Source organism: Podarcis muralis, chromosome 4, assembly GCF_964188315.1.
Source record: "Podarcis muralis chromosome 4, rPodMur119.hap1.1, whole genome shotgun sequence".
NCBI lineage: Eukaryota > Metazoa > Chordata > Lepidosauria > Squamata > Lacertidae > Podarcis > Podarcis muralis.
In genome coordinates this window covers 7879010-7902761 of record NC_135658.1, presented here as the reverse complement: position 1 = coordinate 7902761, position 23752 = coordinate 7879010, and the positions used below count along the sequence as shown (strand labels likewise).

The following is a 23752-nucleotide window of genomic DNA, read 5'->3' as shown; positions in this document are numbered from 1 at the left end:
TCAGGAAGAGGGCAGGCTGAATCTCTGGCATATAGCAACAGATGTGTCTCCCGCTTTCACACCGGGCTCAGAACTCCCATACAAATTCAGAAGGGGCGTGTGCGGCTCCTCAAGAATAATTTTTCTCCCGGGGCTCCTTAGGACGCGTGCTTGCTACGGCAGCCCAAAGGAGCCATCACTGATGGGCCTCCCTGCCCCCCCCCCCGTTTCGCTACTGCTTTTTGGAGAACTGGGCTGAAAATATCCGAGCGATCCTTCTCATTTCCTTTTCCGGGAGCTCGTCTGGCGTCAGGCTCGGGTTGTGACGGGCCGGCCTTCGGTTAGGGATTCTCCCGGCAGCAGCAGCAACGGCGGCGCCACTTCTAGCCTGAAACAGAAAGCGACGTTGCACCAACTTCCTCTGAAGACACAGAAACTGCAGATCTTTGCTAATCATAAGAACGTGGGAAGCTGCCTTAAAGGGAGTCAGGCTGCAGCAGTGGGTGGCAGGGGGCCTTTCTCGGCAGGTTTTATACGTCAGGGACCGATTCAAAAGATTGCTGGTCTGGCAGCTCCTTCTTCCCCTTCTACCCTCCCACCTGCCAGGTGGGATTCCAGGTGTGACCCCCCCCCCAGTTTCAGTGGCCCCCAGTCTTTAACTCCTAAGAGCAGAATAAAATGAAACCTTACGGCCCTTTCTTTTTATTCAAGCCTTCAGGGAAACCTAGGTGTCAAGAGTCCTGTCTGAGCACCTATGGGTGTATATTTTTTCTTTATTTTCAAGAATAATAACAATATCTAGTTGCAGAAGAATAAGGGGTTTTTCATTCTTCAGTCAGTAAAGGTGACTGCAAAGGTTGATGAATGCCATATTTTATACACACGAACAAATAACTACATTGAGGTCCAGCTCCGAGGGCCTTCTGGCGTTTCCCTCACTGCGAGAAGTAGCAAGGTTAAAAAAAAGTTAAAGAATCCCGGACGGTTAAGTCCAGTCAAAGGCAACTCTGGAGTGCGGCTCTCGTCTTGCTTTAGGCCAAGGGAGCTGGCATGAAGTAAAGTTACAGGGAACCAGGCAGAGGGCCATCTCAGTAGCGGTGCCTGCCCTGTGGAACACCCTCCCATCAGATGCCAAACAGGTAACCAACTATATGACTTTTAGAAGACATCTGAAGGCAGCCCTGTACAGGGATGTTGATGTTTTATTGGTTTTTAAAATATTTTGTTGGGAGCTGCTGAGAGACCCAGTCAGATGAGCAGCTTATAAATAATAAAATTTATTACATTATTATTATTATTATTATTATTATTATTATTATTATTATTAACACACACACACACCCTGCTGCCACAAGACCCCTCCTGCCCTTAAGCACCCATGTTTGGTGATCTTAGCCACTGATTCTGAACACTGCAACCTGTCCTGAGCTGTTGCTAAAAGGACGAGTTCAAAATCCAAAACAGATGACACTTGCGTCATTTTTAAACGCCTGTGACATATCTATATCTATCTGTATGCTTAAGTTTGAGTCACATAAACGTGAATGCTGCTCTCAAGCAGCTCGTTCTCTCTCTCCATGCTATCTTCCAAGGCGAGTGGCTGCTGTTGAAACACTTGAGAACGCTGAAGTTGCAGAACTTGCAGCCAGCTGCAGCCGGCCTGGAGCTCGTGTTTTTGACCTCTGTACAGATTTAGCTAGCAAGCAATGCAGGATACAGAAAACGAGAAATGTGAACTTGGGCGTCTCCTAAAGCCTCCTTTGCCACAGGGTCTGCCCCCCTTTCCAACTTGACATGCCTGAGAGCTGCTTAGCATGTTTCCTGTTTCAACACCAGGCCTGTGAATTCAGGTTGATCGGAGCTGACGGGATCGGGCTTGGTATTCAAGAACATTCGCCTCCTCTTTCTGGGTCACTTAAAGATAAGTAGGCTGGCAGCTGTCCAGCGCGGGCAGCTGCCTAATGCTGTAAGGCAGCAATTCACAACAGCCCCACGGGCTTTATAATAGGGCGACTCACAGAATGCTAGCGTTGGAAGGGATCCAAAGGGTCATCTAGTCTAACGCCGTGCAATGCAATCGCAGCCAAGGAATCTCTCGAGTAAGCTTTGCAATGCAAGTGTCTCGACTGTGGGAAAGGCCAAAATTGAAGCCCCTCGCAGCAGAAACCATCTTAAACTTGCAACATTTAGGGCAGGGGTAGGCAAACTAAGGCATGGGGACCAGATGCGGCCCATTCACCTTCTCAATCCGGCCCGCGGAGAGTCTGTGAATCTGTGTGTTTTTACATGAGTAGAATGTGCCTCCTGTCCCCCAAAAACAGTATTTCGGGCAGGTGTGGAGGATTCCCTGGTCCTGAATGGGGTAACTGTGCCCCTGAAGAACCAGGTGTGCAGCCTGGGAGTCATTTTGGACTCACAGCTGTCCATGGAGGCACAGGTCAAATCTGTGTCCAGGGCAGCTGTCTACCAGCTCCATCTGGTACGCAGGCTGAGACCCTATCTGCCTGCGGACTGCCTCGCCAGAGTGGTGCATGCTCTGGTTATCTCCCACTTGGATTACTGCAATGCGCTCTACGTGGGGCTACCTTTGAAGGTGACCCGGAAACTACAACTAATCCAGAATGCGGCAGCTAGACTGGTGACTGGGAGCGGCCGCAGAGACCACATAACACCGGTCTTGAAAGACCTACATTGGCTCCCAGTACGTTTCCAAGCACAATTCAAAGTGTTGGTGCTGACCTTTAAAGCCCTAAACGGCCTTGGTCCAGTATATCTGAAGGAGCGTCTCCACCCCCATCATTCTACCTGGACACTGAGGTCCAGCACCGAGGGCCTTCTGGTGGTTCCCTCCCTGTGAGAAGTGAGGTTACAGGGAACCAAGCAGAGGGCCTTCTCGGTAGTGGCACCTTCCCTGTGGAACGCCCTCCCACCAGATGTCAAAGAGAACAACAACTACCAGGCTTTTAGAAGACATCTGAAGGCAGCCCTGTTTCGGGAAGCTTTTAATGTTTGATGTATTATAGTATTTTAATATTCTTTTGGAAGCCACCCAGAGTGGCTGGGGAAGCCCAGCCAGATGGGTGGGGTATAAATAATAAATTATTATTATTATTATTATTATTATTCACCACCCACAAAAAATATAGTCTGGCTCACCACATGGTCTGAGGGACAGTGGACCGGCCCACAGCTGAAAAAGGTTGCTGACCCCTGATTTAGGGGGTCTATAAAGCCACGGATGCCTCCAGGCAAACCCAACTTTACAAGCCAGAACTGAAGAGTTGCGTGATTCCGTCTGTGCGATAATTTTCATTTGTAGTGACAGAGCATGAACTAGGAGCTTTACCCCAAAGGGAAAGAAGTTGAATCGGATCAACTGAAGGGTTCAAGAACGAAGGCTCTATGGCAGCCTCTGCAACCTGGTGCCCTCCAGATGTGTTGGACTACAACTCCCATCCGCCCCAGTCGGCTGAGGTTGATATGAGTTGTAGTCCCGAACATGCGGAGGGCACTAGGTGGACAGAGGAGGCTCTTTGGCAGAGTTTCCCAAATTTGGGTCTCCATTTTTTGGGGGGACTACAATTCCCATCATCCCTAGCTAGCAGGGCCAGCGATCAGTGACGATGGGAATTGTAGTCCAAAAACAGCAGGATGCCTGAGTTTGGGGAATCCTGCTCTATAGTAACAAAGCAACAGGAAGCAAGATCTATACAGGGCCAAATTTTATTCGCAGGACAAGGAAGACACAACACAGCTGCCTTGCTCTGGAGCTCACCTCACCCCACAGTGCAGACGCTGCACAACCTCTGCACTCATTTCATCAGCTAATGAAGATTAACCAAAATTCGCCATGGCACCAGATGGTTGCTTTCCCCAGCAGCTTCAGTTTACACCCACTCCACCCTTTTTGGGGAAGAACGTCTTCACTCTGCATGGTTTTCAGGGCAGCTTTTGCACTCACGTTGTGTTTACGCCGTCCCTTGCCAGGGAAAAGCGCTTGGGCAGGTTCAGCTCAGGGCATGTGTGCAAACACCAGTTATCACCTCCCACGCCTGGCTCATCCTTTTTTCTACAGGGCTTGCTGCCAAATGCAGTCATACAGTGGTACCTCGGGTTAAGAACTTAATTCGTTCCGGAGGTCCGTTCTTAACCTGAAACTGTTCTTAACCTGAGGTACCACTTTAGATAACGGGGCCTCCCACTGCTGCCGCGCGATTTCCATTCTCATCCTGAAGCAAAGTTCTTAACCCGAGGTACTATTTCTGGGTTAGCAGAGTCTGTAACCTGAAGCGTCTGTAACCTGAAGTGTCTGTAACCCGAGGTACCACTGTACAGGGACTCTACGGCCTCATTGCGAGAAGTGAGGTTACAGGGAACCAGGCAGAGGGCCTTCTTGGTAGTGGCGCCTGCCCTGTGGAACGCCCTCCCTTCAGATGTGAAGGAAATAAGCAGCTATCTTATCTGGTTTATCTTATATGGTTTTGGAACGCTTTGGTTTTGGAACGGACTTCTGGAACGGACTAAGTTTGAGAACCAAGGTACCACTGTAGAAGCTGCCAGCATGCGACAGCAGCCACATCCTGGGAACAGCTTCAAGTGGCTGGCTAAACCAGGTGGTGTGATTGGAACTTGAGTATATATATCCTTTTGAGGATAATTCCATGGCTGCCCCATTTAATATCAGATCCTGCTCATTTTATCAGGCTCACAAGTGTCTGCCTCCAGTTTTATCCAAGCAAGATGTTCTTTATAGAGTTCCCCCGCCGCTCACCTCCATAGGCCATAGGGCAGGGGGGAACGAACCCATTAAACTTGCTTTGACGACCAGCAGCTGATAAGTCTGGCTACCATAACAACAAGAACTTGCCTGGTGAAACTTACACCAGCTCCCTGGATTTATGGGGACGGTGTAAACAACATTTAGAGACCAGGCTATAAAAAACCCAAACACCTGACGCTTTAAGGAAACTTCTTCCAAAGAAGCCAGCATTCCCTTTCAAAGCAACCAGTTTGCAAGAGGTACATTTGTGCACTTATAAATTAGCAACCAAATGTATTTTGATGTATTATTTATGCACACCGATCCCTTCCTAAGATTTTTAGTGCTCTCTCAGCTTTAACAGCCCGTCTGGCCTTCTCGCTCAGCAGCTTTTAGCCGTAAGCTCATTTGTTAAGCCAGCGTCTCCTGCCAATTCCTGAAAATTCAACAGCGGCTTCTGCAAGTCCCTGCCCTCATTTCGTTCACTGATCTCTGAACCACAGACCTCTCGGCTCTAGATTCAACCCCAAGTGTTGTTTGTGCCAGCGTGAATACACCAGAAACCTGCCCCACTGCAGTGATGACAGCTGCCTGCGGTTGTGCGAAGGAGCGAGTTGTGTGGAATTCGTTCAGATCGACTTTTCAGGGCCATCACAACTCAGCAGGCTGATTTAGGGCACAACCCAAATCGCTGGCCAATGGCTGGGCTTGATGGAGTGGATTAGCCGCCGTTGTATCGACTGCGCTGCAGTTTGCAGTGGCTAGAGCTGAAAGGGGGGTGGGGGGAGAGGAGGGAAGGAAGCGCCTCTTTGCTGTGCCAGCATCCAGGCTAGCGAAGAAGCCTGGATTAGGTCCATTACCATCATCTGACGGCAGCAAAGCTGTCTTAGGATCGTCCGGATCCAGTGCTGACCTAGTCCCATCCCCTTAACACTCCAGGGCGATCCTGCTGGCCGCCATTTGGGCATTCACTGGTAAGGCTCCCCTGCTGGCAGGGCGCGTCTGTCCCATCCAAATTCCTTCCAGCATGGTGGTGCACTTGGGGTCTGAACTGCTCTGTTAGTGTGATGGCCTGGGACTCAGAACTGGAAGAGTCTCGGTCCGCACTGATGCCTCAGGAGGCATCTGAACAGAGTCTGGGGCCTGATCCTGAAGAGTCCCAGTCTGCACAGGTTCCCCTGCAACAAGCACCAGCTGGGCTGAGTCAGGGGCCTGAGCCTGCCCTGGCTCCAGATGCGGGGATGACCTCGTTGCCTCCAGCCGGGCCATCACTTACAGCTGCTCAACTACCGGTTGGGTCAGGGGAGGCTGAGGCGGCCTCTGGGTCTAGTAACCCACTGACGTCTCCCGAGCTGCAGAGACTGAGGTCTGAGAGAAGGAGAGACCTGAGTAATTGCAGGAGGAGTGCTCGCCTCCGGGCAAAACAGGGAGGTGAGTCGCTGGGGGATCAGGACCGGCTGTTACCCCGTCAGAGATAAAAGGCTGCCGGACCCTGCCCCAGGTTGCGGGAGCAACATTGCTGCTTGCTGGAACCTGCCTGTTACCCTGTGCCTGACCTAGCCTGGTTTCCTGTCTTGGCCCTGTTGGACTGACTCCTCGCGGAATCCTTGGGTTCGGGACTGGACCTGGACCGCGTGGCTCGGGTTACCCCCAGGCCCAGCAGAGGTAGGTCCCTTAAACAGTTTTAAATATTCTCTGCCCACTTTCTCCACCCCACATCAGCAGAGAATCTTCTGGGTCAAGAAAAAACCCAACTTGTGCAACTTACAAATTTTACCAATCAAGTCACTGAAAAACAAAAAGAGCCAAGTGCCCTGCGGAATCAGATTTAGGGCCCACCATCATTTGGTTTCCTCTAGCGGTTTGGTCACAGGCCTCCAGGAAGCAGGGGAAGGAAAGACACAGGCCTCCCTGTTGCAATTTCTCAGCGTTTGGCATTCAGAAATATTGACTGCCTGTGAGCACAAAGGTTCCACTAACTGTCTTGGGTCAACAACCGTTAATGGCAACCTGTTTGCACTTAATTTGCTAACTGTGCATAACTCCTCCTTTTTTACGTTAATGGGAAAGGGCACCTCTTGGACCAATGGAAAGCCTTCTTCCACTCAACCCTGCTTCCTAGATTCCACCGAACACAAGCCCATCTTCACAGCATTTATGGCTAAAAGCTTTCTTTCTTAGAAATGTCCTCTGGGTGCTGGGCCTGGGACTAGGCTCCAGGATTGTGAAGACCGTATTCCTGCATGCATACAACTCTGCGTGTGGGATCCCCAATGCCTCTGACTCTGCAAAGCCCTTTCCCTTGCCAGGCTCAGCCTGCCCAATTGTACTTGAAAAGTCCTAGTTGTCGGCATCCGTCCATCTTGAGAGACAATGCAGTGTGCCTCCGGGGTGAAGTCAAATTGCTGAAGAATCACAGCGCCTGGTGTGGCTGCAGAGACCGGTAACTTCTAACTGCTGCCTCCTGCAATGTTTTAGTGACTTCCCTGGGGTACAAGCCTGGGAAGTGTGTCTGGGGGTCCTGGGCTGCCCTGATGACAAGACCCCCCCCTGATGTGGTCCAAAGGAAAGCAGAGCAATACATTTGGCACCAGCTTGGCTGCAGGAGTTGCCGGAATGAGGCGTACAAGGCCTCAGGGACTCCACTCTGGATCTCCTTAGCCTTTTCTTCTCCCAAAGATATCCCACAAGGCAGTGGGTAACTGGCTCTATTAGTGGGTTCATATCCCTATAATCATATAATCATATCCCTGCTCCTGCCAACCTAGCAGTTCGAAAGCACGTCAAAGTGCAAGTAGATAAATAGGTACCACTCCGGCGGGAAGGTAAACGGCGTTTCCGTGCGCTGCTCTGGTTCGCCTGAAGCGGCTTAGTCCTGCTGGCCACACGACCCGGAAGCTATACGCCGGCTCCCTCGGCTAGTAAAGCGAGATGAGCGCCGCAACCCCAGAGTCGGCCACGACTGGACCTAATAGTCAGGGGTCCCCTTTACCTTTTTATAACTATAATCTACGGACCACAGCAATGGACCTAAGTCGTCTCTCTCTTCCCCCTTTTCTTTCTTTCTTTCTTTCTTTCTTTCTTTCTTTCTTTCTTTCTTTCTTTCTTTCTTTCTTTCTTTCTTGGGGCAGGGCTATGGTTCCTCTACCCCCCTCCCCTGTAAAGCCACCACATACCTGGGTGAACAACATTAATAATAATATTATAATCATTTATTATTTATATCCTGCCCATCTGGCTGGGTTTTCCGCAGCCACTTTGGGCGGCTCCCAATTGAATATTAAAAACACGATAAAATGTCAAAACATTAAAAACTTCCCTAAACAGGGCAGTCAGATAGTTGTTTATTTCCTTTACATCTAATGGGAGGGAGTTCCACAGGGCGGGCGCCACCACCAAGAAGGCCCTCTGCCTGGTTCCCTGTAACCTCACTTCTCGCAGGGAGGGAACTGCCAGAAGGCCCTCAGAGCTGGACCTCAGTGTCTGGGCAGAACGATGGGGGTGGAGATGCTTCTTCAGATATACTGGGCCGAGGCCGTTTAGGGCTTTCAAGGTCAGCACCAACACTTTGAATTGTGCTCGGAAACGTACTGGGAGCCAATGTAGGTCTTTCAGGACCAGTGTTATATGGTCTCGGTGGCCATCCCACAAAATTCAAGGGGGAAACGAACAAATCACTCAGCCCTCTGCCTAGGCTCCTACTTGAAGGAAAGGCTGGGGAGAAAGCACAAGAGGCCATTCTACTTACTTTAACAGCAGCGGCCAGTGGAGTAGGAGGAGTGATGCTGAGCAGTCGCATGGAGGCTTCCAGATGCTGCGGTGGAAGGAAGAAGTTGGGGACGACCACGGGGTCAGATCTGCAAGGCAGAGTTAAGGAAGATACTCTGGAAGCAGGTTGGGACTCCTGCTGGTGCCGCACTGGAACCAATTCCTCTGCAAGCCCTACTGGGAAAGGGCAGAGACTGCATAGCTGCTGCATCTGCTGCTCTGGGCCTGTTGGTGCAAGGCGGTCACTTTGTGTGCATGTCCACAGCAATGCCTTCTGCAAAATACCCTTTTTGGGTGGACAGGTAGAGAACAACACTGAGGGTGGCCATTCTTACACTCTGTGTGACTCTCATGCCAAGCAGACTGCTGGACAGAGTGGAGCCCTCAGGCCTTATACGTCTCCTTCCGGCGACTCCTGCAGCCAAGCTGGTGCCAAATCTATCTGGCACCTCTCTTTGTAAGATTAAACTTCTTTTCTTACATGAAAGGCCACTGTATCTTCCCCCTTGGGCCCAGGAGTGATATGCCTCCAATTTTTGCAGACAGCAAGATGCTGCCTTATAGCAGCTCAGGCTATTTGCCCATCTAGCCTAGTTCAGTGATACCTTGGTTCTCAAATGGCTTGGTTTCCAAACAAATTGGCTCCTGAACGCCACAAACCCAGAAGTGTTCCGGTTTGTGAACGTTTTTTGGAAGCCGAACATCCGACGCGGCTTCCGATTGACTGCAGGAAGCTCCTTCAGCCAATTGGAAGCCGCGCCTTGGTTCTCAAACGCTTTTGGGAGTCGAACAGACTCCCGGAATGGATTAAGTTCGAGAACTAAGGTACCGCTGTATTGTATAACTGTTGGTGCATCCCCCCCGCCCCAGCCCAGATCTTCTCCCTGTTGCCTGCTACCCCAAACTTTTTATGTCTGGAGGGGCAGGGGTTGAGTTTTGGGGGTTTCCACCTGCAAAGTGAGAGCTCTAGCAATGATCTACATTGCCTCTCCAAACAGTTTTTCTGGTGAAGACTTCTGTGCAACTCACTTTAAGCTGGGTCTTTACAAGCCAGGATTGTCTGCTGCCCAGATAGCGTTTCTTCAGTATCTCAGGTTCTGTGTCTGAGATCATTTTAAAGGGAAAGGAGGGTTGCTCCGCCACTGACCTATGGACCCTTCATCTTGCGTACCCCTAGATGCAAAACCTGGCCTAACAGGAAGAGCCAAAATGTGGCATCATCATCCCAATCTATCCCCCCCCCCAAGAAATCAGTGTGGTAACAAAAATCTGCACCACCTTGACATTAGCTTCCTGTAAAGGTGGGTGGCGCTGTGGGTTAAACCACAGAGCCTAGGACTTGCCGATCAGAAGGTCGGCAGTTCGAATCCCCGTGACGGGGTGAGCTCCCGTTGTTTGGTCCCTGCTCCTGCCAACCTAGCAGTTCGAAAGCACAGCAGCGCAAGTAGATAAATAGGTACCGCTCTGGCGGGAAGGTAAACGGCGTTTCCTTGCGCTGCTCTGGTTCACCAGAAGCGGCTTAGTCATTCTGGCCACATGACCCGGAAGCTGTACGCCGGCTCCCTCGGCCAATAAAGCGAGATGAGCGCCGCAACCCCAGAGTCGGCCACGACTGGACCTAATGGTCAGGGGTCCCTTTACCTTTACCTTTTAAAGGCAAGTTATGGGAATCTTTCAGATCTCAGCAGTGAGACGGCTCACTGTCAGGGAATCTTAAGGGTACTGGGGTGATGTCCTGGAGCTGCATGCACTCATCCCAATCCAGTTACACCCTGCGGTCATTTGGCTGCATGGGGCTATTTTATCACTTGCAACGCTGAGGACACACGTGGCGCTGCTTCAACAAAACGTTAAACTTTAACTTATATAAGGTGGAAGAATCATCTTATGTTACGCAACGCCTCCTCCCAGAGAACACAAAATAAAAACAGGTAAGTGGAACGGACAGGCCCCGCCACCCATAACGCACAATCACTGTACCTTGTTCTTGACTGATCACAGATGTAGCTTTTGCAAGGAGGCAAAACAAGGTTAGCCAGCGACTTAAAGCACAAGCTTCAACCTGGGCCTGTAGGGCAAATGCTACCAAGATTCTGACCCCCATCTAATGTGGGGCAGGGGTTGCGGCCAGCCCTACCAGCCAATTCTGCTCCATGAAACCTTTCCTGTATGGAAGCTGCGTCTGCCACAGCCTGTCCTGTTTTCTGCCTTCCCCAACCTGTTGCCAACCAGATGTCTTCAAGTGGCTGGGGCTGATGGGAGGTGGAGTCCAAGACACCTGGAGGGCACAAAGTTGTGGGGTTTTTTTTTGGGGGGGGCCTGCACATTAGGCAGCAAAGAAGGAACCTGGTCACTGAGATGCTTTTTCTGAATGGAGGCAGCTCTTCTGGGCAACATGGCTAGCTGCCCCCTCCTTTTGAAAAGCCACTTCAGCTCTTAGATAACCCCGTCAGGCTGCATGGCACTGAGGGCCTTGGGACGCGATCTGCCTGTTCACGCTGGCCACAGCAAAGCTGGGCCAAGAGAAAGGAAGAGTCATCCTAGGAGAATTTCACTGTTTATTTGAAGCCCAGGGGGCTTCCTCAGTTAGCCGGGTGAAAAAGGATACAGGGCTACACTGGCCTCCAGAGGCTTCTCTGACTCCTCAGGTAAGTCTTCATGGCTCTCGTCAGAGCAGCTTCCAGAATGCTGTTCAGCTCCCACTGTTCTAAGGCAAGCGTCTTCGCTCAAACGCCTTCCTTCCTCCCCTCGGGGACCGCTCCCTAAGCCCAACTTGCCCTCTCCCGTCTCTGGGGCACGGTGCTTAGCTGCTGCAGAGTCTCCACCGCCACCACCGCCACATGGAATAAACGGTTCCCCTTCCACTATCTTGCCCCCGATTTCCTGCACTCTTCCATCATCTTCCCTTCGCTCTTCTGCAACCCCATCCTTTGTTTGGATGGGAGCAGTTGGCAAGAACTCTTCCAGACTACCCTCAAGGTCCCGCCTCCTCACATGTCCGTCATCCCCGTCTTCTCTCAAGGGGCTGTTGCTGGATCTGGCGCTGCTGGGCACGCTCAGAGGGTCGTCTTGGGTGACGCTGGACACGGGGCTGCTTCTGACGCTGCCTTCTTTCAGCGCATGTTCAGCAGTCCCTGCAAGCTGGCCAGCGGTGCTCAGGATCGCAGGATCATGCTCTGGTTCAGAGACAAGGCTGGACCAAGGGCTGGTTCTGTCAGTCATGGTGGTGATTTCGTTCAGCGTTCTTGGTTCTATGACGTCCTCCTCGTACTCTTCCTCCTCCTCCTCCTCCTCACTGTGAGACTGCGCAGCGCCTTCGCCTTTCTGGGTAAAACAAGCAGGTAAGGGATGGCTGCTTTGGGAATTGGCTTGGCCAAGGAATTTGTACAGCATGCCTACCCCGTAAGGGGGTTCGCCACGAGGGAGCGAAGGCTCTTTGTCGACACAGGTGCTTGAAGGTTCGCTCCTCGGATGGGCTTTGGGAACCTCAGCCCTGGCAGCATCTTCTGTTTCGTGAAGACCATCCTCGCCGTGGGAGGCAGTAGCGCTTGAACACCGGCTGCCATCCACACAGGCGCCCACAGATCCTTCGGCATTCTTCCCCATGTTGTTCTGCAGGTCTGTGGGAAGGAAAACAGATTCAGGGCGTTGCTAAAAACGAACAAAGGGGAAAAAAGGCCAGGGTTTCAGCATTCATGCAGAGGTCAAGAATGCCACGGCTGTTTCTGCAGTGCTAAAGCACAAGGAATGGAGTGGAAGAATGATATTTGTGTCGCTGGATGGTGCATCTGGCCCAGTGCAGGTGTGATACAGGCTTCCTTGAAAGTTAGGAGCTGGGCTTGCGAATCGGGATCCATCCTCAGGGATGCAGAGCACCTCCCACCCCCATTTTTTGACTAGCATTACATCACAGTTTACCTCTCCTAAATTTTGAGGAGCTGGAGCATGAGCTAGAGTTCACCCGCCCTTAGCAGTGGAATGCACACACCCTGCTTACAATTTCTGCAGAGCCACCCTTCTGGCAATGCCTCTTGATTAGAAAGAGGCAACTCCAGAGCAGGGAGTCTTGGACTACTCTTCCTAGAGAGGCTCGTCTGACAATTACTTTACCTTCTTTTTGACACCAGGATAATACTAAAAAGAAATAGACATATATCTCTATGCCTAACACCATTAGCATTTTTTTTTTACCCTCACTGGATATTATTTAAGGTCATTATTTCAGTCTCTGCAGCTGATCTGTTTTGAGCTGTTGTAGGGACGCGGGTGGCGCTGTGGGTAAAACCTCAGCGACTAGGACTTGCCGATTGCATGGTCGGCGGTTCAAATCCCCGCGGCGGGGTGCGCTCCCGTTGCTCGGTCCCAGCGCCTGCCAACCTAGCAGGGGTACCTTTACCTTTACCTTTTAGGAGAGCTGAGCTCTGTTGATGGGGTTAACCAGACAGGTGAAGTCCAAGACCTTCAAATCTTCACCAAGTACTGTTTCATTTTGCTTTCTATGTAAAAAAAAACGCCTAAAGCCCTTCATTTCAGGGGATTTTTGTCTTCCATTACCCCTCATGTAGCAGGCTAGAAAAGCACAGCTGAGAGGTACGAACCAATGAAGAACAAGGGTCATTAGGGCTTTAATAAGGCAAGTCCCTTGCAAAAGTGGCAGTACTTTCACTAACTGTTTGTTTGTCTGTCTGTTTGTGTGAGTCTGTACACACTGAGCCACAAAGGGTTCTGCTTTATACCTTGGTACCTTGCTTGTTGAACTTAATCCGTTCTGGGAGTCCGTTTGACTCCTGGAACGGTTCAGAAACCAAGGCACGGCTTCTGAGTGGCTGCAGGAGCTTCCTGCACTCAACCGAAGCCGTGTCGGACGTTCAGCTTCTGAGAAATGTTTGCAAACCGAAAAACTCACTTCTGAGTTTGCGGCATTCGGGAGCCAAAACATCCGAGTACCAAGGCGTTTGACAACCAAGGTATAAGTGTACCAGGTTGGATCATTGGTGCACCTAGCTCAGAAATGTCTGCCCTCTAGGATTTCAGACAGGGAGCCTTTTCCCTGCCCTGCCTTGAGATTGTGCAGACTGAACCTGGGTCCTTCTGCATGCAAAACACCCCAATGAACTGCAGCCCTCCCTGGATTGCATTAAGCCTATGAATATTAAGCTACACCATCCAGTCAACACAAAATGCAGGGCACTTAGTTCAATCCCTACATTTGTTGACTTGCTCCTGGGGAGCGAGAGGGAGGCTTATTTTTCACAGTTATGAACTCTGTGCCTTGCCTGATACTGGGCAGGCTGTGTCCAAAGAAGGAAGCCAGTCAAACCCTTTACGTACATATAGGTAAAGGGTAAAGGGACCCCTGACCATTAGGTCCAGTTGTGGCCGACTCTGGGGTTGCGGCGCTCATCTTGCTTTACTGGCCAAGGGAACCGGTGTACAGCTTCCGGGTCATGTGGCCAGTATGACTAAGCCGCTTCTGGCGAACCAGAGTAGCGCACGGAAATGCCGTTTACCTTCCCGCCGGAGCGGTACCTATTTATCTACTTGCACTTTGATGTGCTTTCGAACTGCTAGGTTGGCAGGAGCAGGGACCGAGCAACGGGAGCTCACCCCGTCGCGGGGATTCGAACTGCCGACCTTCTGATCGGCAAGCCCTAGGCTCTGTGGTTTAGACCACAGTGCCACCCGCGTCCCTTTACATACATATACTGGGCACAGAAAGAAAAAACAAGACGTTGCAGTGAAAAGGAAATGAAGCACAGCATCACTTGTTTTCTGTAAAAGAGGAACACAAACTCTGGTTGCCTAGGAAATGGGCCCTGCAATATTGTGCCACCTGAGCTACGTCACAACTGAATGAGAAGGAGGAAAGTCTTTTGTATAGTTGCTAGGTGAAGCCTCATTTCCTCTGAGCATTCGAAAATTGGCACCCGTCCAGTTGAGGGCAAGATTAAAAGGAAAACATAAAGGTCACTGGAAAAAGAAAGCGCTCAAAGAGAGATCTGGGGACAAGATGTGATGGTAACATGTTGTGGGAACAAAAGCAGAAAACAGTAAGGGAAAGAGCGTCAGGGTTGCTTGAGGTGTAACTTTGTTCCAACATAGGGGCTCATTCCTGAGTTGGAAAAAGCAGCATGTGAAGCAGTCATGAGAAAGGGTTTTAGAGAAGACCACTTAACTAAAAAAAATAAGCAATCCCACAATGATTGTGGAGGAGAAAGAAACAAGTGGAAAGGCAGAGAAACAGGAGCAAAGAGGCTGGGATTAAAGTGGTTGTAGCAAATGGAAAGGAAGGTTTTGCCAACTTCCCACTCCTGTTTCTTCTCTCTCACCTTCTCAGGGCTGTTTCTGAATGGGACAAAACGTTCCATTTCATTTCACTTTGTATACCACCTTTCTATATTACTATACATAAGGCAGTTTACAAGCTGAAGGAACAACAAAACAGACAACGCACAGGTGAAACTCGAAAAATTAGAGTATCGTGGAAAAGTTCATTTATTTCAGTAATTCAACTTAAAAGGTGAAACTAATATACGAGATAGACTCGTGACATGCAAAGCGAGATATGTCAAGCCTTTATTTGTTATAATTGTGATGATCATGATGCATGTCATGAGTCTATCTCGTATATTAGTTTCACCTTTTAAGTTGAATTACTGAAATTAATGAACTTTTCCACGATATTCTAATTTTTCGAGTTTCACCTATAAGTGGATAAGGCAGGAAGATGGGGACAGGAGAAGCATGAATCATGCTTCCTGTTCCCCATGCGCTCTTCTATTTCATTTGAAACAACACTGCGCAGCACCCTGCCCTCCATGACCAGGTGCCCCATACATTTTCATTGGGCTCCGCAGAGCTTTACCCTGCACAGATTCATCTATCAATGTACTCCTTTGCCCTCCCTGTCTCCGTCCCTCCTCTGAGTCTTCTGCCAGTTTCTCCATTTGCCTGAAGTGGTCTTCTCTTCTCTGCCTGTCAAGCTACACCCTCCCCTCCTCCCACCACTGCCACCCTCCACCCCCAATTCCGACATCTCACCAGCAATCAGGCTGCTGACTTGAGAAACCAGGTGACTGGATTTCTCCAGCAGATGGCGTCCTTCCGAATCTGCCACCATGGAGGCGGGGCTTTGGTGACTGGCGCCCAGGTCGTCCGTGTTTCTCCGTGGAGAACCCAAGTCGGGATGAGGTTTGGTGAGCTTTTGACCGAAGTACCTCTGAATCTCATCCAGCTCACTCAGGTTTTTCCTGGAAGGGAAGAGAAGTCAGAGAGGAAGCAGAGCCCTATCATATAAAGGGCCTTATGTGCAGCAATGGATAAGCAGGTCTAGTGTCAAAATCCATTTTATTTCCCACTTCCTTAGCGAACCCTTTTGCCCTCGGGTCGCAGTTCTAGTTAGGTCTCAACAATGCTACGTCCCAGAACCCTTTTGCAATGCCAGGAATTGGCTCTGAGCCCCAAGATTCAAAGCAGAGTGCCACCTGCCCTCTCCTTGCCACTGAACAACCACAGTGGGAGACCTGGCGGCAGAGGCACGGGGCACCTGGATATCAGACAGTGGAGAAAGGCTGCAGAAAGGGTGCTTTCTTCGTGCGCTCCTGTAGAGGCACCTGATGGGCTGAGGGCCTTCTAGCGGTTCCCTCATTGCGAGAAGCAAAGCTACAGGGAACCAGGCAGAGGGCCTTCTTGGTGGTGGCGCCCGCCCTGTGGAACACCCTCCTGGCAGATGTCAAAGAGATAAACAACTACCTGACATTCAGAAGACATCTTAAGGCAGCCCTGTTCAGGGAAGCTTTTAATGTGTGACATCTTAGTGTATTTTTGGTCTTTGTGGAAGCCGCCCAGAGTGGCTGGGGAAACCCAGCCAGATGGGCGGGGTACAGATAATAAATTATTATTATTATTATTATTATTATTATTATTAGCCACTGTGGGAAACAGAAGGCTGGGACTAGACAAGCTTTTGGCCTGATCCAGCTGCAGGCACTCCTGATGTGGAATTCAAAAGCACCAGCTTTCAGCTCCATCAATGACCATCTCATCTGCAACCAGGGAACATCCTAAGCTCCTCCTCTCCACTTTGCAAAGCCGAGGGTTTTTTGGGAAGAGCTAGCGTATTTTTTTCTAACAGAGCTCCTGCTGACACAGAGCGTTTTGCCGTCCTGCCACCTGCAACGTGGCTCTACCTGAGAGTTCTGAGAAGGGAAGTGCGTGAGGAGTGGGAAAGGGAATCCAGCCTTCCTAACTGGGACGTGCTGCTTTCTGCCTGCTGCAGCGACTCGTGGAATCGGCGGATGTTCTTCACGTGCTCTTCATGACGGGGCGTCCAGGACCCCAAGGACCCAGTCCTGCTAAAGGAAGAAACACTGTTAGTGATTCTCTGCTCCATGCTTCACCTTCCGCCACTCTTGCTCAAGGGACAATAACAACTTTCTCTCCATTTCTGAAGATTCAAACACCTTATGCACAATATCACAATGTACACCACACTACTTTCTCTGGAAAAACCATCCCCCTAGTTCCATGCTCAAAATCATTAAGGATCCCCTTCACTTAGAGAGGCCTCCTTTGAAAGCATGCGGATGTCAACACAGGGCTGAACACAGGCAGAATTTTCAGCCTTTCCTTATCAGATCTCTGACTTCTCCTTGCGATTCTCCTTTGGCCCCTGCCCAGTTTGCTAGTTATTCTTTGAAACATGGTACACAGGAACTAACCTTGCTGTTGGAAGTGGGTGCAAAGGTAAATACAGTGGTACCTTGGTTCTCGAACTTAATCCATTCCAGGAGTCCGTTTGACCTCCAAAACCGTTCAAAAACCAAGGTGTGGCTTCTGATTGGCTGCAGGAGCTTCCTGTACTCAAGAGGAAACCACATCAGATGTTTGGCTTCCAAAAAACGTTTGCAAACCGTAACACTTACTTCTGGGTTTGCGGCATTTGGGAGCTGATCTGTTCGTCAACCAAGCCGTTCGAGAACCAAGGTACTACTGTAACTATTTAAGGTTTTTTTAGGGGGGGAAATGGGGCAGCGTCCCTCCAGCACTGAAGACGTGGAGTGCACAGCCCACAAAACACTAAATAAAATATGTCTAGCTAAACACACACTAGGGGATGCGGGTGGCACTGTGGGTTAAACCACAGAGCCTAGGACTTGCCGATCAGAAGGTCGGCGGTTTGAATCCCCGCAACGGGGTGAGCTCCCGTTGTTCGGTCCCTGCTCCTGCCAACCTAGCAGTTTGAAAGCACGTCAAAGTGCAAGTAGATAAATAGGTACCGCTCTGGCGGGAAGGTAAACAGCGTTTCCGTGCGCTGCTCTGGTTCGCCAGAAGCGGCTTAGTCATGCTAGCCACATGACCCGGAAGCTGTACGCCGGCTCCCTCGGCCAATAAAGCGAGATGAGCGCCGCAACCCCAGAATTGGTCACGACTGGACCTAATGGTCAGGGGTCCCTTTACCTTTACCTAAACACACAGTATTGACACTGAGGGGTTGGAGAACAGTTGAGTTCTCAGTCAGCAGTGATGTTATAGGTGCTCTCCAACAGATTCCCGTGGAGCACATGGAAGAGCCATAAATATGCTGAAGGCTGGTGGGAGGCAACAATATAGTGATGTTTAAGTGCTTTGGGAAGTGTGGCAGCCACACCGTGGAAGGTATTCTTGGCAAATAATATCTGGAACAATTACATAGTGACTTCACAGCCCCCTCTCATTTTGGGGGGGCATGTCATTCCCCCCCCCATGTTCTTCTCACCTCTCCAGACTGGTGGCATCAATGCCCTTCAATGGGGACTTTAGACCTTCGCTGGTGCCTCTTGTGGAGAAGCTGGGGAATGCAGTGTGCAAGTCCTGCGCTTGGAGGGCAAAAGAGCTGGTGGCTGGAATCTGCAACACAACAGAGAGGGAAACTGGAAGGAAGAAATATCTCCTGGGCTGAGCCAACATGCAGCTGCTCTGGAAGCCACAATTTCATTGGAATGAAAGCTTCCCCTCTAGCTTTCCTTCACAGAATGAACGAACGAGCCAGAACATCAAAGGGGATTGTAGATAAAACTATCACAGGCCTCTTGGGTTGGATTTTTTAATTTGTGCATATTTGCCCAACATTTGTGTCAAGTTAGCGTGAGAAAGGCCATGTATCATTTCTGACAGCTGCATCCCACGACCCCCTAAGCAGCCAATATGGAATATTTGCAGTAATTCTGTCAGTCCAGAAGTCAGAAACCCGAGAAACTGGGAAATGGACATACTGATGATCCTGAAGCTTTGGTCTGGCTTCTTGCCTGTCTTTCTTCTTTGAGATGGGTTATATTTTCGAGGGGGGAAATGGCGACTTTGATCTGCCCCTGACACTGTCCGCTGAAGTCTGTGATGTTGTACCAGCCACAGACTAACTGGAAGCCGGAAAGGAGGGGGGAGAGATCCACAGAGGCAAATCCTATCACCCGTTCAACATCTGTAGGGAAAGCGGGGTGGAAAATAAACAGGCGTCAGCCAGGAAAACATGGCCAAAATTCACACCTAACTAGCTACAGCAGGCATGTCCAAAGACATGTTTCGGGGGCCTAATCCGGCCTGCCGGTCAGTTTAATCTGGCTCAACAACTTCAATCCTAAAAAAAGTCAACAACTTTGGTCACCCCTCACACATGTTCACTTCATCAAATCTGGCCCTCTTTGAAAAAAGTTTGGGCACCCCTGAGCTACAGTATACCTTCTTGTTCTCAGAGTGGCCAACCTGATGTGCCTTGGAAGCTCACACGTGGAACATGAGTGCAGTCACACTCTTCTCTGATGCTAGAGGTTAAGTACACAGCCATCATGACCAGCAGCCATTGGCGACTTTGAATTCCTCCATCAATTTGTCCAACCCGCTTTTAAAGCCATCCAAATTGGTGGCCAACACTGCGTCTTTAGGTCGCAAATTCCAATACAGTGGTACCTCGGGTTACATACGCTTCAGGTTACAGCCAACCCAGAAATAGTACCTCAGGTTAAGAACTTTGCTTCAGGATGAGAACAGAAATCGTGCAGCAGCAGCAGGAGGCCCCATGAGCTAAAGTGGTGCTTCAGGTTAAGAACAGTTTCAGGTTAAGAACAGACCTCCGGAACAAATTAAGTACTTTACCCGAGGTACCACTGTATTAGTTATGCACCGTGCAAAGAAAGTTTTCCTGAATCTTCCACCACTGATCTTCACTGGATGCCCCCGGGCTTGAGCATTATGCAAGTAGGAGAAAACACCTCTATCCACTTTTATCCACATCGTGTATGATTTCACGCACCTCTATCATGCTCCCCCCCCCCATTTTTCCTAAGCTAAAAAGCGTTTTGCAGTCGCCGACAGCCTTAAGCACACACTCTCTGCGGAGGAAGGCATTCTGAGCGAAATCTTCCTGTGTGGAATTTCACACTGCCCAATATTCTGCCCCTGGCTGTGGCATTCCTTCATGTCCCAGAGGAAAGAGAACAACATCACCACCCCATGATCCTGAGCCTTGCTACTGGCGTTGGGGGAACACACTTCTAAAATACCTGGATAAAAAGGGTGACTAAATATATCCAACATAACCATCTCTTGGGTGGGAAAGACTTTGGAAAAGAAATCACCTGAGTGCCCCCATGCGGAGAAGGAAACAAACAGGCTCCAAGGCTGTCTGAACGCAGCCCCCAAATTAGGGCTGTTTGTATACTGTACGTTCTTCTATCTCTGACCATTGCCAGCTGGCCTCTGAATATTCAAGGCCATTGAAAGGAGACTCCCTGCAGTTTTTCTTTGAAACAATCTGTCTGGTTTTTCCCCTTCCCTGCACGGATGCCGGTGCAAACAAGGAACAGCCATTCCTTCTGGCAAACACAAAAGTAACCATTGTTTGGATTATCTCCTGCAAGCGGATTTTGGCATTCTGGAGCAAAGCCCAGAGGGAGTTCAAATTCTTTTCTCGAAGTGCACAGACCTGCATGCATTTGCCAATATCTGAGATGAGGCAGAACCTGAGATTGTTGGGAGTGGGAGAACCTGACAGGAGCAGATGCAGTCGTGGGCAAGAGCTGCACATATTAAGGCCACGGGGAAAGGATGGAGAGCCATGAAGGGAATAAGAGGACCCTGCCTCATGGGGCATTTGGAGTCACTGTCTTAAGAACTAGAAACTTGATTTGGCTTTGTTTTATTTAATCCAGACTTGGCGGGGAGTGACTGATGAAAATCCCTGCTTGCCTGTCTCTCGGATGACTGTTGTGGCCAGAAGCGCATTGCCTAACTTAGGCTGGTGGGCCAAATCCTGATAAGGGCAGACCTGACCAGAGTGACACGTGCCTTCCTTGCATCTACCTTTGGAGAGTCTTTGGAAGCAGCAACTACAGTCATAACTCATGTTACGTTTGCTTCATGATACGTTTTTTCAGGTTGCATCCCACGGCGACCCGGAAGTACCGGAAAGGGTTACTTCCGGGTTTCACCGCTTGTGCATGCACACAAGCGCCAAATCGCGCCGCGCACCTGTGCAGATATGGCGGTTCAGGTTGTGGGCTTTTCATGTTGCGAACGGGCCTCCAGAACGGATTCTGTTCACAACCAGAGTACCACTGTAGTCCTGAATGCAGCAGTGAGGATGCTGTGGGTGCTGGCTTACAGGATCCTACCACTCCTCTCCTGATACCTACAGTGGTGCCTCGCAAGACGAAATTAATTCGTTCTGCAAGTTTTTTCTTCTTGCGAGTTTTTCGTCTTGCGAAGCAAGGTTTCCCATAGGAATGCATTGAAAATCAATTAATGCGTTCCTATGGAAACCGCTTGCCAGGCTGGCGGTGCGGAGAAGGGCTTTTCTCCCCACCGCAAGCCTTCAGGACAGGTACGGGAACAGAGGGGAAGGCCCGCAGCACTTCTCCTCTGTTCCCGGGGCTTGCGGTGGGAGGAGGGTTTTTCCTCCCCACCGCCAACATTCAGAACAGCATTCTGAATGTTGACGGTGGGAAGGAAAACCCTCCTCCCGCCGCCAGGCTTCGGAGCAGCCTTCCGAAGCCTGGCGGCGGGAGGAGGTCTCTCCGCCCCACCGCCAGCCTTCGGAGGAGGTCTGAGGACAGTGGGGAAGACGCGCTGCGCTTCCCCGCTGTCCCGGAGATTTCCCTATGGGCTTTCGTCTTGCGAAGGAAGCCCATAGGGAAATTCGTTTTGCGAAGCGCCTCCAAAACGGAAAACCCTTTCGTCTAGCGGGTTTTCCGTCTTGCAAGGCGTTGGTCTTGCGGGGCACCACTGTATTTGCTTCTGGGCACGATGCAAAGCACCCAATAGGTGTGTGTTCTGGGTGCATGCAGCACTTCCTTCCTACTTAGAACACATACTTTAAAACGGCCTCCCAAGATAGGTCCAAGCCCTTTACCATTAGTTTAGTTGGAAAGAGCTCAACAGTCCACACAAGTGAAATGAAAAGGCTTCCTGGTCCTCAGCTGCGTAAGGCGCTTTATTAATGGTTCCCCTTGGTATAGAGATTGGGGGTTGTTTGCTATACGGTAACGGCATTTGGAGAATAATACCTGCTTTGTGCCACACTTTAAAGACCAGAGTTTGCTGAGGATCCAACAGAAGCTCTTTGGAGAGTCTGTCAAGAAGAAGAAAAAGTCAGAACTGCGCCTTGATCATGGTCGGATGAAACACTGCCGAAATTCAAGTTACATATCATATGGAAAACTCTCCCTAAGGTATGAGAACGTAGGAACTTAGGAAGCTGCCCTATACTGAGTCAGACCATTGGCCCATCTTGCCCAGTGCTGCCTACACTGACTGGCAGCCGCTCTCCAGGGTTTCAGGCATGAGGGTCTCACAGCCCGGCATGGAGATGCCAGGGATTGGAGCTGGGACCGTCCGCAGGCAAGGCAGCTGCTGCTCTAACCACTGAGCTATAGCCGCTTCCCAAATACATATGGGGGTATGTGTGAATAGGTAGGCATGGGTGGCAGCAGCAGGGCCCATGCGCCTGAAAACTGGTGTGTACATTTCGACACTTCTGACTTTTGCTTAGAAGGTAAAGGTAAATGACCCCTGGACGGTTAAGTCCAGTCAAAGGCGACTATGGGGTTGCGGCGTTCATCTCGCTTTCTGTCTGAGGGAGCCGGCGTTTGTCCACAAATAGCTTTCTGGGTCATGTGGGCAGCAGGACTAAATCGCTTCCGGTGCAATGGGACACTGTGATGGAAACCAGAGTGCACGGAAACACCATTTACCTTCCTGCCACAGTGGTACCTATTTATCTACTTGCACTGGCGTGCTTTTGAACTGCTAGGTTGGCAAGAGCTGGGACAGAGTAATGGGAGCTCACCCCATCGAACTGATGACCTTCCGATTGGCAAGCCCAAGAGGCTCAGTGGTTTGGACCACAGCGCCAGCCGCGTCCCCTCATAACCCCTTAATCCTCATCCTTGAGCAAAACTAAATCTAACTTATTCTACCCCCCTCCCTATTATTGTCATAGCTGCAGAAAGATTTAGATTGCAAGTTCTTGGTGGCAAAATATAATCTTTTTACTGTTACTCTCTAAAGCACCATTCTGTTGGGTGGTGCTATATAAATACTACTGCTCCTTACTGGTACCTGCAGTGCATTTTTGCCTCCTAACGGGAGTGCTCTTGTTCAGGGTTTATCGATTTCCGAAAATTTAAGTACCGCTTGATTGCAAGCACACAAACCAACAAAAAACCCCAAATGTGTAACATGCATTTCTGTTGTTTTGACTGGAGAAATCCTTCCCTGTGTAGGAAGCCTGCTATCCCAACTGATTGTCTGCATAGCAGATGATGGGGCTTCTGAGATTCCCATCTGTTAAAAGGGTCACACTGCATACCTGGTCTGCTGCTGAAAGTCCCAAACAGGTGAGTCGGAATTTTCAACTATTTCTGTGGCAACAGGATTATCAGCATCGGCAGCGACAAAGGACACGTAGCTACTGGGTGCCACGACCCCACGTTCAGTGAGAGGACTCCCTGAAAGACAAGTTGGGCAGATGTTGGTTTGGTCTGCAGTTATGAGAAAGGAGGAAACTTCAGGATGATGGACTCAAGGGCATCCTGATCAAATTTGCAGATGACACCAAACTGGGAGGGGTGGCTAACACCCCAGAGGACAGGATCACACTTCAAAACGACCTTGACAGATTAGAGAACTGGGCCAAAACAAACAAGATGAACTTTAACAGGGAGAAATGTAAAGTATTGCACTTGGGCAAAAAAAATGAGAGGCACAAATACA

At 50.1% G+C, this 23752-nt stretch overlaps 1 protein-coding gene across 1 annotated transcript in view; it reads right to left on the bottom strand.

Moving 5' to 3' along the window:
• C2CD3 (C2 domain containing 3 centriole elongation regulator) overlaps positions 1-23752 on the bottom strand; it is a 59711-nt gene continuing 35959 nt past the window's right edge. Inside the window, exons 25-33 of the mRNA XM_077926879.1 lie at positions 23349-23487; positions 22045-22109; positions 18760-18965; positions 18264-18394; positions 16696-16857; positions 15548-15756; positions 11115-12126; positions 8487-8595; positions 1-367 (exon numbers count right to left, since the gene is read on the bottom strand). Of these exons, the coding sequence (XP_077783005.1) occupies positions 212-367; positions 8487-8595; positions 11115-12126; positions 15548-15756; positions 16696-16857; positions 18264-18394; positions 18760-18965; positions 22045-22109; positions 23349-23487 (2189 nt within the window). The 3' untranslated portion in view covers positions 1-211. The remainder of the gene's footprint in view (positions 368-8486; positions 8596-11114; positions 12127-15547; positions 15757-16695; positions 16858-18263; positions 18395-18759; positions 18966-22044; positions 22110-23348; positions 23488-23752) is intronic.